Raw genomic sequence first — 14048 nt, forward strand, 5'->3', positions numbered from 1 at the left:
CTCCCTCCCTCCCTCCCTCCCTCTCCCTCTCCCTCTCCCTCTCCCTCCCTCCCTCTTTGGACATTGCTAGATGAATCGCAGTTCAAGTCTGGGAACAACCCCTTTTCATTTTCCTCATTTTCTCTCATATGACTAGATAGCTCCCCCACACACATACACACACACAACTTTTGAGATCCTTTTGGGATCTTCTTATATATAGTAAATAAAAGATAAATATAACATTATCACTTCTGGTGGGAATGCTATGTTTGATTTGCCTCTTTTGCTTAATGGAAAGATACAACAATTGAGTAGGATTGTTTGCTTGCTGCCCAGAAGGCTCAATCAGCTAACCTAAGAATCAGATATAGTATCTGGACTCATTCTAGTAATAATTTCTTTTTAATGTCCAGGTATGACCAATAGACCAGACCTGATTGATGAAGCACTCTTACGACCTGGACGACTGGAAGTGAAAATGGAGATTGGTAAATAGTCAGGGCAGCAGTTATTATCAAAACCCACAAACAAATGGTAGGCATTAGAAAGTTTGGTAGGAAATAACTTGGTGCATATGGTCCTATGGCCAAAGCCCTCTCTCCATAATTTATATTAACTTGAACAAGGAAGATGTGCAATATGGATTCTCTTGAACATTACACTAACAGAACCATGATACCCATGACTGGAAAATACTCATAGAGATTGAACAAAGGCAAAAACAGAAGACAAAAGTAACATTTACTACAGCTCACAAGCCATTAGTTTGGCTTCATATAAATTGTCTTTCCTTCTATGTGATCATACAGAAATGGCTGAATTCTTACATTAGAAGAACACCAAGCTGCAACAAGCTTTGAGCATGCATTCTTTTGTCTTTTCCATTTTCAGCAATAGAGAAAAGCATTTAATTTTTCCTTTCACATATTGGCTTGTTCTTATTCCCAAGTTTCCAAAGTTTGGATATTACAGGTAGATACAGCTACAGAAGTTTAAACTATATACATCCATAGCATGTAAATATGGGAAGTACAATGTGATTTAGATAGGACACTCCTAAGAAATATCAGGGCAAAAGTCTAGACTGGGAAATCCAAAAACACCCCAAGCAATTGCAAAAGTTGTTAAGAAAATTGCATGGATATGTCCATACTCTCCAGTCAGACATTATCTGTGCCTAATTGTAACAAAATGATTCAGAAATCTCCGTTGCATTCTGGTTGAAAATGAGGTGCAATGTCCATCCCATTTTCCATTCTTTAAAATGGAATGCTCAGAGGACGGGTTTGGGAAAGAAAGGTTATTACTTAGCTTGTTACAATATTGCAATCATGGGAGAAAGTGGTAATATCTAAAGAGCCTTTCCCAATATGGCTGTCTCCATAGGTGTTGGGGACAATTGCTTCTAGAATTCCCCAACTAAGATCTTGACAAGAAATATTGGAAATTGCAGACACGCTACATAAAAGATCATTGTGAAAAAAATGATTTAAAGCAAAATGATAATTATTCTGTTTAGGCTTGCCTGATGAAAAAGGTCGAATGCAGATTCTCAATATCCATACATCAAGGATGCGAACCCACCAACTGCTGGCTTCAGATGTGGATATTACAGAGCTGGCCGTAGAGACAAAGAACTTTAGTGGTGCTGAACTTGAGGGTCTGGTTCGGGCAGCCCAATCCACAGCTATGAACAGACATATTAAGGTTTGCTCCTCCTTAGCACTACCCAATCTCTGCAGATGGCACTAGATCTGAACTTGGACCCTGCCTCCTTATGCCGCTTCCTCTTTTGTTCTTCTTATGAGTTTTGCTTAATTATAAAGAATTCAAGAGTTAACCTAAAAGGCAAAATAAATCCTTAAATGATCAATATTTCCCCTCATTCTTGATTCAAATTTGTTGTAGGGGAAGAAAACTTTAACAAGTAAAAATAGTTTTCAAGGGTGATTCATGTTATTTTTGGGGACCAAAAAAAAGATGAAAGAAAATTGAAGCAAGCAGTTTCTTCTGCTGTAATCTGAAGCTCAGACTAGATTAAATAAATAGCCCCATTTATTTAATCTACATCATTTAGGCAGCATGATACAACAGCTACATCTTCTTTCCCTTTCTTAGTTCTTTGAGCACCATTGTCCCAAACTTTTTTTCTTACCTGCTAATTTCCAGTTATTAAGGCTAACTGTTGGAGGCAGGGTTCATCTTTGTTAAATGCTATAATAAGACTGAGTAGGTACATACATATTAAACATGACTGGGAAAATGATGGTATTGTGAAACTCTATCATGGAATGTTCCAACTCTGGAATGGACATGTTTTGGAGCTACTTTAACTTCTATTTGGGAACAATCTGGGGTTGGAATATTTCCTTCATATAATGTTATGCATACCTATTTTTCAGTTATTTCCAATTTGAAAGTAACACTTAGCTGCCTGCTCTTATGGGCTGGAGTTTTAAAGAAATTCAGTGCAAAATTGTGCTTGTGCTCGCCTAATGGAATGTTGTTCATTTGACAAAGAGACAAAAAATATAAAAGTACACAAGGCAAAAAAGCATGCACATTTGAATATATAGGCTAAGATTGATACACTGGTAGGATGTATGAAATAGATTGTATCTTCTTTGTATTATATCAAACATTTGTCTCCTTATTTATGAAGTTTCATCAAATATTGTCCTGGTCTACTATTAGATATTGAAATGGGATTAGATTTTACTCATACAATATCATGAATTATGATATGCACCAAGAGGGTAAACATCTACAATACTTTTATTACTTAGATCCCAAAGGCCTGATTTCAGACAGAGATATTCTTTGGAGTGTTTCTCTTTCCTTTCTCTTGTTTTCTTTTTCTCCTTCATTTTTAGTTGTAAAGGTCACTGGGCTCTAAGCAGGAAATGAGTGATGTCAGATGTGAAATGTCAGGACGAGTAAATTAGAGATTAGTTGAAACAAGCTAAATTAGTTTTTTATATTGGACAGTGTTGAAATACTGATTTTTGTTAGCCTGTGACTGTAACAGGTGTTGGGCTTGGAATGCATCCTGGAACACATAGCCTTAGTGTGTATGCTGTGCAGATGAATTTGGGGAGGGATGAGACCCTTGTAGTTTATAAAAATGAAGGAAAACATACTTTAAAGATGATTTAAAATCTGAAGCAGAACAAAGTTTTTACTATGGCAACTCCATAAAGTGGCAGATTCCATGGTGCTGATCTACTTTCCCTGGTTCTATCAAGTCACCCCCTTCTTCCCCAGTTCAGAATCACTTATGAAGCTAGATAGCTTCTGCACATTTCTTTGGCACCATCTCCTTTCTTTTCTTTTTTTAAACAGTTTTTATTAGTTTTCCATTTTACACCAACAAGGCTTGAGAATCAACGTGGAGAAAGGGTAATCAATTAAAAAACAACAGTAACATTGTAAATATAAACACAGTATTCCTTAAAATTTCCCTCTCTATCTATTTAGGATATTATAATCAAATTAGTACATTTCTCAAATAAATTCATTCATTAGTGTATCTCTAGATATAAATTCCATTAATCAATAAAAATTTTCAGCAGCTCATTATCTATCCCTTAAAACTTAAACTAACACTCTCTATTTGTTTAAAATATTATAATCAAATTAATACATTTCTAAAACAAATTCATTCATTAATATATCGCTACATATGTTCCATTAATCAATAAAAGTTTGCTAAAACTCATCATCTATCCCATAAGATCCTCTTTTATGCTTTATTAATTTTTCAAATATTTAGACTTAAACAAACTCTATATAAGATGTTATAATCAAATTGATACATTTCTAAAACAAATTCATTAATATATCGCTACATATAAATTCCATTAATCAATGAAAGTTTGCAAAAACTCATTATCCCATTAAATCCTGTTTTACGCTTTGTTAATTTTTCAAATATTTAAACTTGAACTAACATATTTATTTACTATTCAGGTACCCCTAATTTCCCTTATTTAAACATGTTATTTTCATAACTAGATTCTTACATTTCTCAACTGTATTCTATTTTTTTTTCAATAATTCTCCAATTATTAAATTCATCTCTTCCATTATTTCAATTCTTTTCTCATTATATCATCTCTAATATTAAAAAGATATAAAGAGTACAAGGAAAAAAAAGAAAAACTTTGCACAAAAGGAAAGGGACGTAAATAAACCAAGAGAAAAAAACAAGGAAAGAAGAAAAAGAAAAGAAAGAAAAAGAGAAAGAGAAAAAAGAAAGAAGAGAACAATCTAGCATTCCAAAAAAACATATTCTTACTATATTTCATTATTAAATTCTAAATAATTTCATAATGGCCTCCCTTTTGATCAAATCCAAATCCAAATCAATCCGCTATAAGACCTTTACCACCCATAACTATAATCTCCAATTTATTGTTTATATCTTATTCTGGGTTTCTTTCTATTCCAAATGGGTTTCCATAGTCGAGTCTCTAGTTCCGCAAATAGATCTCCCATTGTCTCTTGCCATAATGTGCACACCAAAAGGGAGTCTCCCATTGTCCATTTTATTAGGCTGGTATAAGAATTATAACTATTCTCAGTCGCTCGTAGCTGAACGTCATTTCCCATCTTTTTAAAAATTGCATAAGATTTAGTTGAAGTCATTTTCTTAGTAGATTGTAGATAAAATAATGTATAGTCCTCTTTAGTCAAGTTTTGCTCTTCTTCTGATAGTTTTTTCTCTGTCAAAGAGTCAAATGGTGTCTGCAAGTCGGCTTGGCCTTCTGGGGTACGATCCTCCATTTCCTTATTATAAGTCATTTGTTCATTAGCATCAAGACTTTTTTCCAATATCAGTTGATGATCCAAATGTAAATTTACTTCTTCCGTCTCAGTGGAATGGGAACAAGTCTCTTGAATATAGACCCCCTCTGTTATTTCTTGGCTTCCAAAGTGCTTACTTAAGCCTTGTGCTTTGACTTGTCATTGCAAAGAGATCTCCTTTGTGTAGGCAATTATCATCTCCGTGTTTTCCAGGATTTTGTCCAATATGTACTTATATGTAAGGTCTAAACAGGTTTCCTCCATTTCTATCATATTTAAAGACATTGTCCTTTTGGGGGAGACTATATTTAAAAGAAATCAGTCAATATCCACCTTCTCCCAGGCTTCTTTATCTTTTTCCTTTGTCAAAGTCAAATTCCAAGAGAAAAAGGAAAAAAAAAAAACAAGTGCAATAAGTAGTTTCGCCAGAAAATGTCCCCTGAAGGATAATCAAAGCTAGTCAAATATTCAGTCTTTCCAGACACCATAAAAATAAAAGAAAACAGTATTCTCCAAATAGTTGGCATGTTGAATCTCTATAAGAAAGTTTCTTGGGGTTCCCCAATATCCAAAAATAAAATCAGCCATTAGAAAAAAAATAAATTTAATCCTTTTCATAAGCTTCTCTTCCCCCATCTAAAACGCCACTTCAACAAAAAGGGAAATAATTCCCCCCAAAAAAGCTTTTCATAGGAACAATAAAAAGAAGTAAAGGTAAAAAAAGGTTTCACCGAATCTTCCACGGTGAGTGTTTGCTTAGATGATCTATGGCTTACGGTTGGCGCAGCTAAATAATCGGCCATTTTACTGACCAATCTTTACTCCGTCGGCCCAAAGGAGATACTCGGACTGCAGAAGATGCCGCCGCCCTCTGCAGTTATCCGAGAAGCCTCCTCAACAGTAGTCACTCCTCCAGAGCAACTTTTCGACCCACTCAGGGGTCTACTGGCGGAGGAAACTTGGCCGGCGAAGAAACGACTCTCTTCGCTTGACCGCACCACCGTGATCCGGAACTGGAAGCCTCACCATCTCTTTTCTTAATGTAATGGCTTATTTATTTTACTTTTAGAGGAGACTTGGAAATATGGATTGGGCTTTATGTACATAGAAAGATTTTATGCACTCTCACATTAGTCATCTTAACTGCAGTCCTGGTATGCCCCACCACAATATCTTCCCACTATCTTGGGCACCTAACAAGGAAGAGTTGTAAATCTTCTATAAGGGATGTGATGTGAAAGGGTATCAGAGAGAAAATGCTGGGGATTTTTTATGAATGTGGAGTAGAAAGGTCCAAGTTCAAATCATACATTCTGCTCAACTAGTGGCATAGACAGAAGCAAATAGAAAGGAATGAATGCAGGCAGGCACATGTACACACTTATTCATTTATTCTTTTTTGAAGTAACTAATATTATTTATGCAAGGTGCAGTAAAGAAATAAATAGTATGACTAATTTATTTGTATTACATAAAGCTGTAAATAAAAAAAAAAAGGGAAATAATTAAAACTAATTTATTTCAAACATTTTTATACCACTCCATGCCTTTTTGTTCTTACAGACCATTCTTGTTTTCTCATCAGACATGTACCAGCTTCTATGTTTCTTAATGTACTTTAAACTTCTTGCTTCTTTTATTTTGCCGCATACACTCATGAATTCTATTCTGATACATTGTTTCCTAGAGATTCTTTTTAAAAAAATTCTATATATATATATATATATATATATATATATATATTCTTTTAATTTAAAGGGAAACTGAGAATACTTGAGATTTTTCTTGAAAGTTCCATTATTTGAGCTTTGTAGATCTATTTTGAATTTACACCTTTGTTGGCTGCCTTATTAACGCGCTATCTCCCATTTTCATTAGGCCAGCACTAAGGTGGAAGTTGATATGGAAAAAGCAGAATCTCTACAGGTGACAAGGGGAGACTTTTTGGCTTCACTGGAGAATGACATTAAGCCGGTGAGTGTGTCTTTCATTTTTTCTTGTTGCTAAACAGGAGAATTATTTCACATCATTCCTACTCTTGGAAATGAAGGCAGTTATTCATTATTTGCTTTACTACATCTGTTTCCTTCTAACCACAGGCATTTGGGACCAATCAGGAAGATTATGCAAGTTATATTATGAATGGCATTATTAAATGGGGTGACCCTGTTACTCGGGTGCTGGATGATGGGGAGCTTCTTGTTCAGCAGGCCAAAAATAGTGATCGTACTCCCTTGGTCAGTGTTCTTTTGGAAGGTATGTTACTTGCTCTACAGAGGATGGATTAAATGTGGTCTGCTTCTTGAAAAAGTACTGGGCTTGAGAGAGCTTGCTTCTATCTGGAATGTTATATGATTTCTGAAGGAAGATTATTAGTGTTATATTAGATTATAAAAGGGGATTCTGGCACCTCTGTGAGAAAAGAGAATTGGATTGGCATATTCTTCTCTCTCTTAACACCTTACAGAACTTAATTCAGCATCACCTCAAATCATATTTGGTGTGATATCTAAAATGCTATAACATGGTTTTTAATAGTGAACAAACAAACTGGGAACCATTGAAGTGGCTTTGCACATATGATTAGTGCTAACTGCTATCTGATGTTATTATGGTTAAAATAATACATACTCTCTATCTTGCTCTTTCTTCTTAAAACTTCTAGAAGATTTATGTGTCTAAGTACAAATCATGAAGATAGATATAGAGCTTAGAACTGGGAAAGAGGTGATCCAAAAAATATAGTATTTATTATATCAAAAACTGATAAGAATTTCATCAAAAGCAACAATGAAGCATTGTCCTTGTCCAATTCTGGGAGTAGATTATCCAAAAGGAGGATCACTAAGTCTTCACTCAGTTTGTAATAGCTTTGCTTAATTAATTAATTTTATCCAGGATAGCCTGAAACTTCAGTGCTATAAAAACTGTCAAGAAAGGAGTCCTTGTAATGCTTTACATATCCATGTAGTAATAGTGGGACATGTTAGCCTCAAACCCATTACAATTTCTGCACAATAAATGACAGATCAAGCAAATGATTAACGGAGTTGATAAAATTCTGAAATATTCTGAACCATCTTCCTTCCTGACACCACAAATTTAAGAAACTTCAAAATTATTATGTACATCCTTTGTGTAATTTCAAGCAGATAATGGAGGTTGATGAGTGGGTTAGATATACATATATGTTGACAAAATCTCTGTTCTGTCCCAAGAGGCAATGCGTCAAGGAGACAAACTTAATGAAGTTGCTAAAGGTTAGCACGCATGGTTTGGTATTAAAAGTGATTTGTGTCTCAATGAACTTTCTAGGTTCATAGCTCTTTTAAGAACTTGAACATTCATGTAAATCTCAGCCAAATGGAGAGACCTTTTCTTCCATGTGTATTCAGTTTTCATGGAGAGACTTTGTCTTTTTAACACTGGCAAGTTATGTTATTCCTTTTGTCTATCCCTGGAATATTTTTGCCAACAGGTCCCCCACATAGTGGGAAAACAGCTTTAGCTGCAAAGATTGCAGAAGAATCTAATTTCCCCTTCATCAAGATCTGTTCTCCTGATAAGATGATTGGCTTTTCAGAAACTGCCAAGTGCCAGGCAATTAAGAAGGTATAACTACTAATCTGTTCTTTATTAATCAATTTTTCTGATATATTACTTAATCATTTTTCTCTACTGCTCTCTCTATGTCTAACAGTTTGTTAAATAGTTTTACAAATTAGCTATGTAGCTTTGAATTCAAATCAGAAACGCGAGTATGAAAATAGCCTTATTGTAGCAAAGGAAAAGATATTCCAAAAGCTAAAACAGATATTTATTTATTTACTTACTCGCTTACTTACTTACTTGCCACACATTGTTTCAAAGTGACTCTGGATGGCCTATAGCATTAAAATATAAAAATAATAAAAGATAAATATTTCTAAAGCAATAAAAGCGGAAATTACAATGAAAAATAGAATTATAATTAAAAGATGGGGAGGGAGGGAGGGAGGGAGGGAAAGAGGAGGGAGCAGAATGCATGCCGGAGGGAGCGGGAAGGCAGGATTTCCTCTTAACTCATCAGCCACCTTTAATGTGATATTTCACTGTTGGGGAAAATTTCCTCAAACTCTCCTACTGGATGTACAACCTTGCCAAAATATTGGTAGATTGCATTTTTTCCCAAAAAATCCCAATTTATCCTGAAATAAATTGAAATTGACACAATTAAATGGCATTCACTCTTCTTTATTCCATAGTCCAGACACTTTGTAAGACTGCACATATTTTGTAAATAATAAAGCAAATGAAGGTGGCATAAACATCATCATCATCATCATCATAATATAGATCCTTGGAAAAGACTCAATAGGTAGGCAGAAATGCCAAATCCAGTCTGAACATCTGGTTGACTGTGAGAGGATCCATAATAATAATAAAGGATGACTGCAATTATTACCTTAAAGTGTGCTATGAAATATTACATTAGGGATATCAGTATTTCATATCATATAGGATTGCTTTGAGGCAATAACTGCAATCTAGTACTTTCTGTAATTCTGAGAATGAGACTTCTACATTGGCAATTTGAGGAGTGGCCATCTCACCCCAATAGTATTAGCCCTCTCCTCTTGTGCCAACAGAAGAGGTGTGTATACAGACACTGTTTGCCAAGGAATCCTAGAAGGCAGGGTCAAAGAGAAGATTCTTTTCCGCTTTGGTCCCAACTCCGTGGAACACTCTACCACTGGAGGTGAAAACTGCACCCACCCTTTTGGCCTTCCAAAAGGGTATTACAACTTGGTTTTGCCAGTTAGCTTGGTGCTCCAAGGGGAGTTCTCAGTGCTGGAGGCGGCTGATGGGGTAAGAAGACCCCATCCCTTATTCCATCTGGCTCTTAGTTCCTGAGGTTTTTTTTCATAGTTTTAACATTTTGAATTTGCATAATTTTAAATTTTTAACTGTTTTTCTATTTACCTAAGCTTCCCAGAGTCATTTTATCAGAGAAATGTGTGGCATGTGAATTTAATAAATAAATAAATAAATGTATCCCCCCAGTTTTTGAGTGCAGCAGCGCTTGCTAAACATCCTCTGCAGTGTGGGGGTCACAGGCAAAATCATTCATGGAAAGGAATTTTTTTATATTTACTGTCAATAACGTCTGAAGGGAATGCATTGAATCTAACCAGAACAAATGTTCTGTGATATCTGTTATTTATTATTGATTATTAATAACTACCTGGCATGGTGCTAAAAGAGTGTTTCTAAGACTTGGCTTTGGTGCTAAACTGACATCTGGTTGCCATCCTGTGTCAGTGACTCTCCCTTTCAGGAATTTTTTTGCTTGGTCAAATCCCATCTTTTATATTGCCTCATTAGAGAACCCGTAGCTTTCTAGTTTTTCCCTAATGAATATATTTCAGGTAGATTGGAAGTTAGCCGTGTTAATCAGGCCTGTTGGATTAAATATTAGTTTTAGCTTTCTAGTTTTTCCCTAATGAATATATTTCAGGTAGATTGGAAGCTACCCGTGTTAATCAGGCCTGTTGGATTAAATATTAGTTTTAGCTAATAATTAAAAATAATTAGATATTGCTTCTATACTGGTAATTCCCAGTTCTCATCTTAAAGCTATACTGGATACACTTTTGGGGACTTGCATGATAATCTTAAAAATTTGAACTTTTGTATCTGCGTTTCAGAAATAGGGTCTTCCTGGTCAAACAGTCAAACAGTACTTTTTACCATTCAAATAGCCTGAGTAAATATTTTGCCTGAAAAATCATTGAAATCCAATAGTGTCTTTTAACTTCCAAGGAATAGCAATAGTTATCCCCATGCCATTTTCATTTGTTTTATTATTTAGAAAAATAATGAGAGTCATGCATCAAAAGTAAAGTGTCTATGGAATAAAGGATGCTGGATGTCATTCACTTGTAATCAATTTCAACTTACTGTACTGCAAACTGGGATTTGGGAAGCGGGGAGGGGGGATGTCAATTCTTTTTTAGCTTAATGTAAATTATCTTACTTTCTTTTCAGTTTCATAATGTTATTTAATACAGTGCTTCCAATAACTGGAGAAAAAATCATTTACAGTAGAGTAATATCTTGAAATTCATTGTTATTTTCTGGATATTATAAGAGTGAATAATGATAATTATGGTTAGTCACATAAAATCATAAAATGTAGGATATTAAACTGAAATGCTTGGGAAAACCCCAGAGAAGTTTGGTGGTGGTGGTGTGTATAACTGAGCCAAATTCACTTAATCTGTGACTCTGCTAAAAGAGTCATGCAGAGTACAAAAATCTAGTATATCTAAATAAGAGGTCTTCACATTTCTGTGTAAGGAAAGATACATATCTGCATATGCAGCAAGAAAAAAACATTTCTTGATAAACCAAAGGAAAAAATAATTTTAAGAATGTGGATGGGCCACAGGTAACATCTTCTTCCAAATCTGAGGAAATGGATATTTTAAAAAAAATATTTTCAGCACGTTTTACATGGCATAGGGGTAGCATGCTAAAAAGTGGAATAATTTTCCAAACTTTGAGTGGTTCCATTCAAAATTTTCAAATATTTCAAAGAAGGAAAACAAAATTACTAGCTATCTACAGTATAATACAATATTTTCCTAATCTTTAATTTTAGAGTGTGTTTTGTATAGAAATCAATTTCTCCCTTCGTAGTATTACAATTTGTTAAAAAGCTTTTTTTTAAAAACAATTAAACTAAAACTTGAATTTGATAGAAATTAAATCTTAAATTCCAAGAGGCAAAGCTTTATTTATTTTTACTTGAAGGCATCATTAACAAAATCCTTTGCTGCTTCTTTTTTCTGATGTTTAGATCTTTGATGATGCTTATAAGTCCCAGCTCAGCTGTGTGGTGGTGGACGACATTGAACGGCTTCTTGGTGAGAATGCCTGTAAAGGGAATATCTGTGAAGAACAACGCAATCACATGAGATTGGGGCAAAACCATGGTTTTCTATGAAAAGAAGGGCTGTTGTGGCTGGTGTGCCTGAGCTTGGGTATGGAGGTAGCATTATGGAGGCAGTTTATGCGGATATAGATGATGGAGTTTGTATCCACCTTTCATTATTTGGAGGAAAAGGTACAACACTAGAAGAAGGAAGAATGGTTAGGTCCTGAGATTAAATTAAAGGAGAGTTTTATTTAACCTGCTCTAATTTATCAATTCAAAGATTTATTGTTACCATAGCTAGTTTCCTAATTGATATTAATTGATATTAGCTAGGCAGTAGCAAGGCTCAAATGGAATTCTTTAGTAACACCTATTGGAGCATTAGTTATCTTAATACCACAGTTGGAAGAGTATAATTGACCTGACCAAACTTTGAAACACAACAATATTTGAACTTGTTGCCACTCTGTATGATTTTTCATGAGCTGTGTAAATATATGTATTGTTATTTTGTTATCTTAAACTTTCAGATTATGTTCCAATTGGGCCACGTTTCTCCAACCTGGTGTTACAGGCTCTTCTGGTATTGTTGAAAAAAGCACCACCTAATGTAAGTACCCTGTCTTGCAACAAGTCAAAATGTTTGTAAGCTGAGCTATGTTCTCATCCAAGGTCTTTAAAGTCTTTAAAGAGCAGTGAAACAATTTCATATAAAAGAGGTGAAACATTTACAGAGCAGTCTTTTTTGTCCTTTCAAATTAGAAGAGTTTTAAGTATACTTTATGTTGGATGGGAAGTCAGTTTGTCTTTCTGCTTTATCTAATTTTTTTCGGTATGAATTAAGGAGAAAATTAGCATTTCTGAGTTCTGAGGTATTAGTGAGGAAAATAATTCAACATACGTTATTCTGCATACTGGCATGCTTCTATAGATGTTGCTATGCATGGTAATATCATTATGAAACTGCTGTATGAGGGCTTTCAGGTTTTATTTATTAGATTAATATGGTTAACCATGTTACGTATCAATAATCTTGCATGGCTTACAAACAGTAATAAAAAAATTAAAAATTGATTTATACAAACATAAAAACTCCTAACACCGGAAGGCTCTAGGAATATAGTTCCCCAGGGCTTTGGAGAAAATCCAGGTTTATAAGGCTTTTTAAAAGTCTAGGAAGGTAGGAGCATGCCGGATCTCGGGGAGGAGGTGTCCAAATTTGATGTCAGAATGGGCCCTATACAATTAAAATCTACTTTTTTTTAGTTTGGAAGATAACTTCACCACTTTTTGATTGGGTATTACTATAAACAACTGAAAACAGTTAATCGGGGAGATATTTCTGCTGTCTCTATAGATAGAGCTGTACTTCCTGTGTGTGTGTGTGTGTGTGTGTGTGTGTGTGTGTGTGTGTGTGTGTATGTATGTAAAAGTAAAAGTTTCCCTGCCCAGTCGTATCTGACACTAGGGTATAGTGCTCATTCCCGTTTCTTGGCTGAAGACATTTTCTGTGGCCATGTGGCCAGCATGGCTATACACCAGAAGCACATGGAATAATGTTACCTTCCCACCAAAGTGGTACCTATTTATCTACTTGCATTTCCATGCTTTTGAACTGCTAGGTGGACAGGAGGTGGGGTAAGAATGGGAGCTTGTGAATGTTGTGCGACACTTGGGTTTTGAACTTGGGCTATTAGTTTTCCAGGTGACAAGGTCAACATTTTTAACCATTAAGCCATTGCACTTGCTTATATGTATGTATGTACACTCACCCCCCCCCCCACTGAGTGGTGTGTATGTGTGTGTGTAGACAGACAGACAGACAAACAGACAGACATTATTTAGATGTGGAGCATTCTTCAGCTTTGTAAAATCAATCCAGAGAAAGAAAGAAAAATCCAGTTCTTTCCCTCCATACATGTGGTCTGTAGTCATGTATTTGTATATTCTCTTATACAGATTTTTTTAAAAGCTTATTAAAATTAATGTAGATTTTCCAAAATAAAAGAAACAAAATAAATCCATCTCTCTGAGCTCTTTTATTTTTCCATGTTTCCATGGGTTTTGCAAGGAGAGGAGAGGATTTTTTACAAGCACGGAGGGGGGGAGGGGAAAAAAGAGAGGAAGATTGAAAAGCGCTGGCTCAGCAGGGAGCCAAGCCAGAGAAAAAAAGCATTTTTCTGAGAAAGGAGCAGTAACAGCACAGCAACCCGAAAGGCTTCCTTCATCTACATGCAGAGTCACACAAGGCATTGGATGCTCTGCTCGGGAACCCCACAGAGGCTTCACATGGGGTTCCCTGCTGGTTCCTATGAAAAAACTAACAATTAGACTTAGAGAG

At 35.3% G+C, this 14048-nt stretch overlaps 1 protein-coding gene across 1 annotated transcript in view; it reads left to right on the plus strand.

Annotated features, from left to right (window-relative positions):
- NSF (N-ethylmaleimide sensitive factor, vesicle fusing ATPase) overlaps positions 1-14048 on the plus strand; it is a 73285-nt gene that overhangs the window by 46061 nt on the left and 13176 nt on the right. Inside the window, exons 10-16 of the mRNA XM_015832212.1 lie at positions 396-470; positions 1502-1689; positions 6667-6762; positions 6888-7044; positions 8267-8400; positions 11630-11696; positions 12238-12317. Of these exons, the coding sequence (XP_015687698.1) occupies positions 396-470; positions 1502-1689; positions 6667-6762; positions 6888-7044; positions 8267-8400; positions 11630-11696; positions 12238-12317 (797 nt within the window). The remainder of the gene's footprint in view (positions 1-395; positions 471-1501; positions 1690-6666; positions 6763-6887; positions 7045-8266; positions 8401-11629; positions 11697-12237; positions 12318-14048) is intronic.

This window comes from Protobothrops mucrosquamatus, unplaced genomic scaffold, assembly GCF_001527695.2.
Source record: "Protobothrops mucrosquamatus isolate PMUCROS unplaced genomic scaffold, P.Mucros_1.0 scaffold1, whole genome shotgun sequence".
Lineage (NCBI taxonomy): Eukaryota > Metazoa > Chordata > Lepidosauria > Squamata > Viperidae > Protobothrops > Protobothrops mucrosquamatus.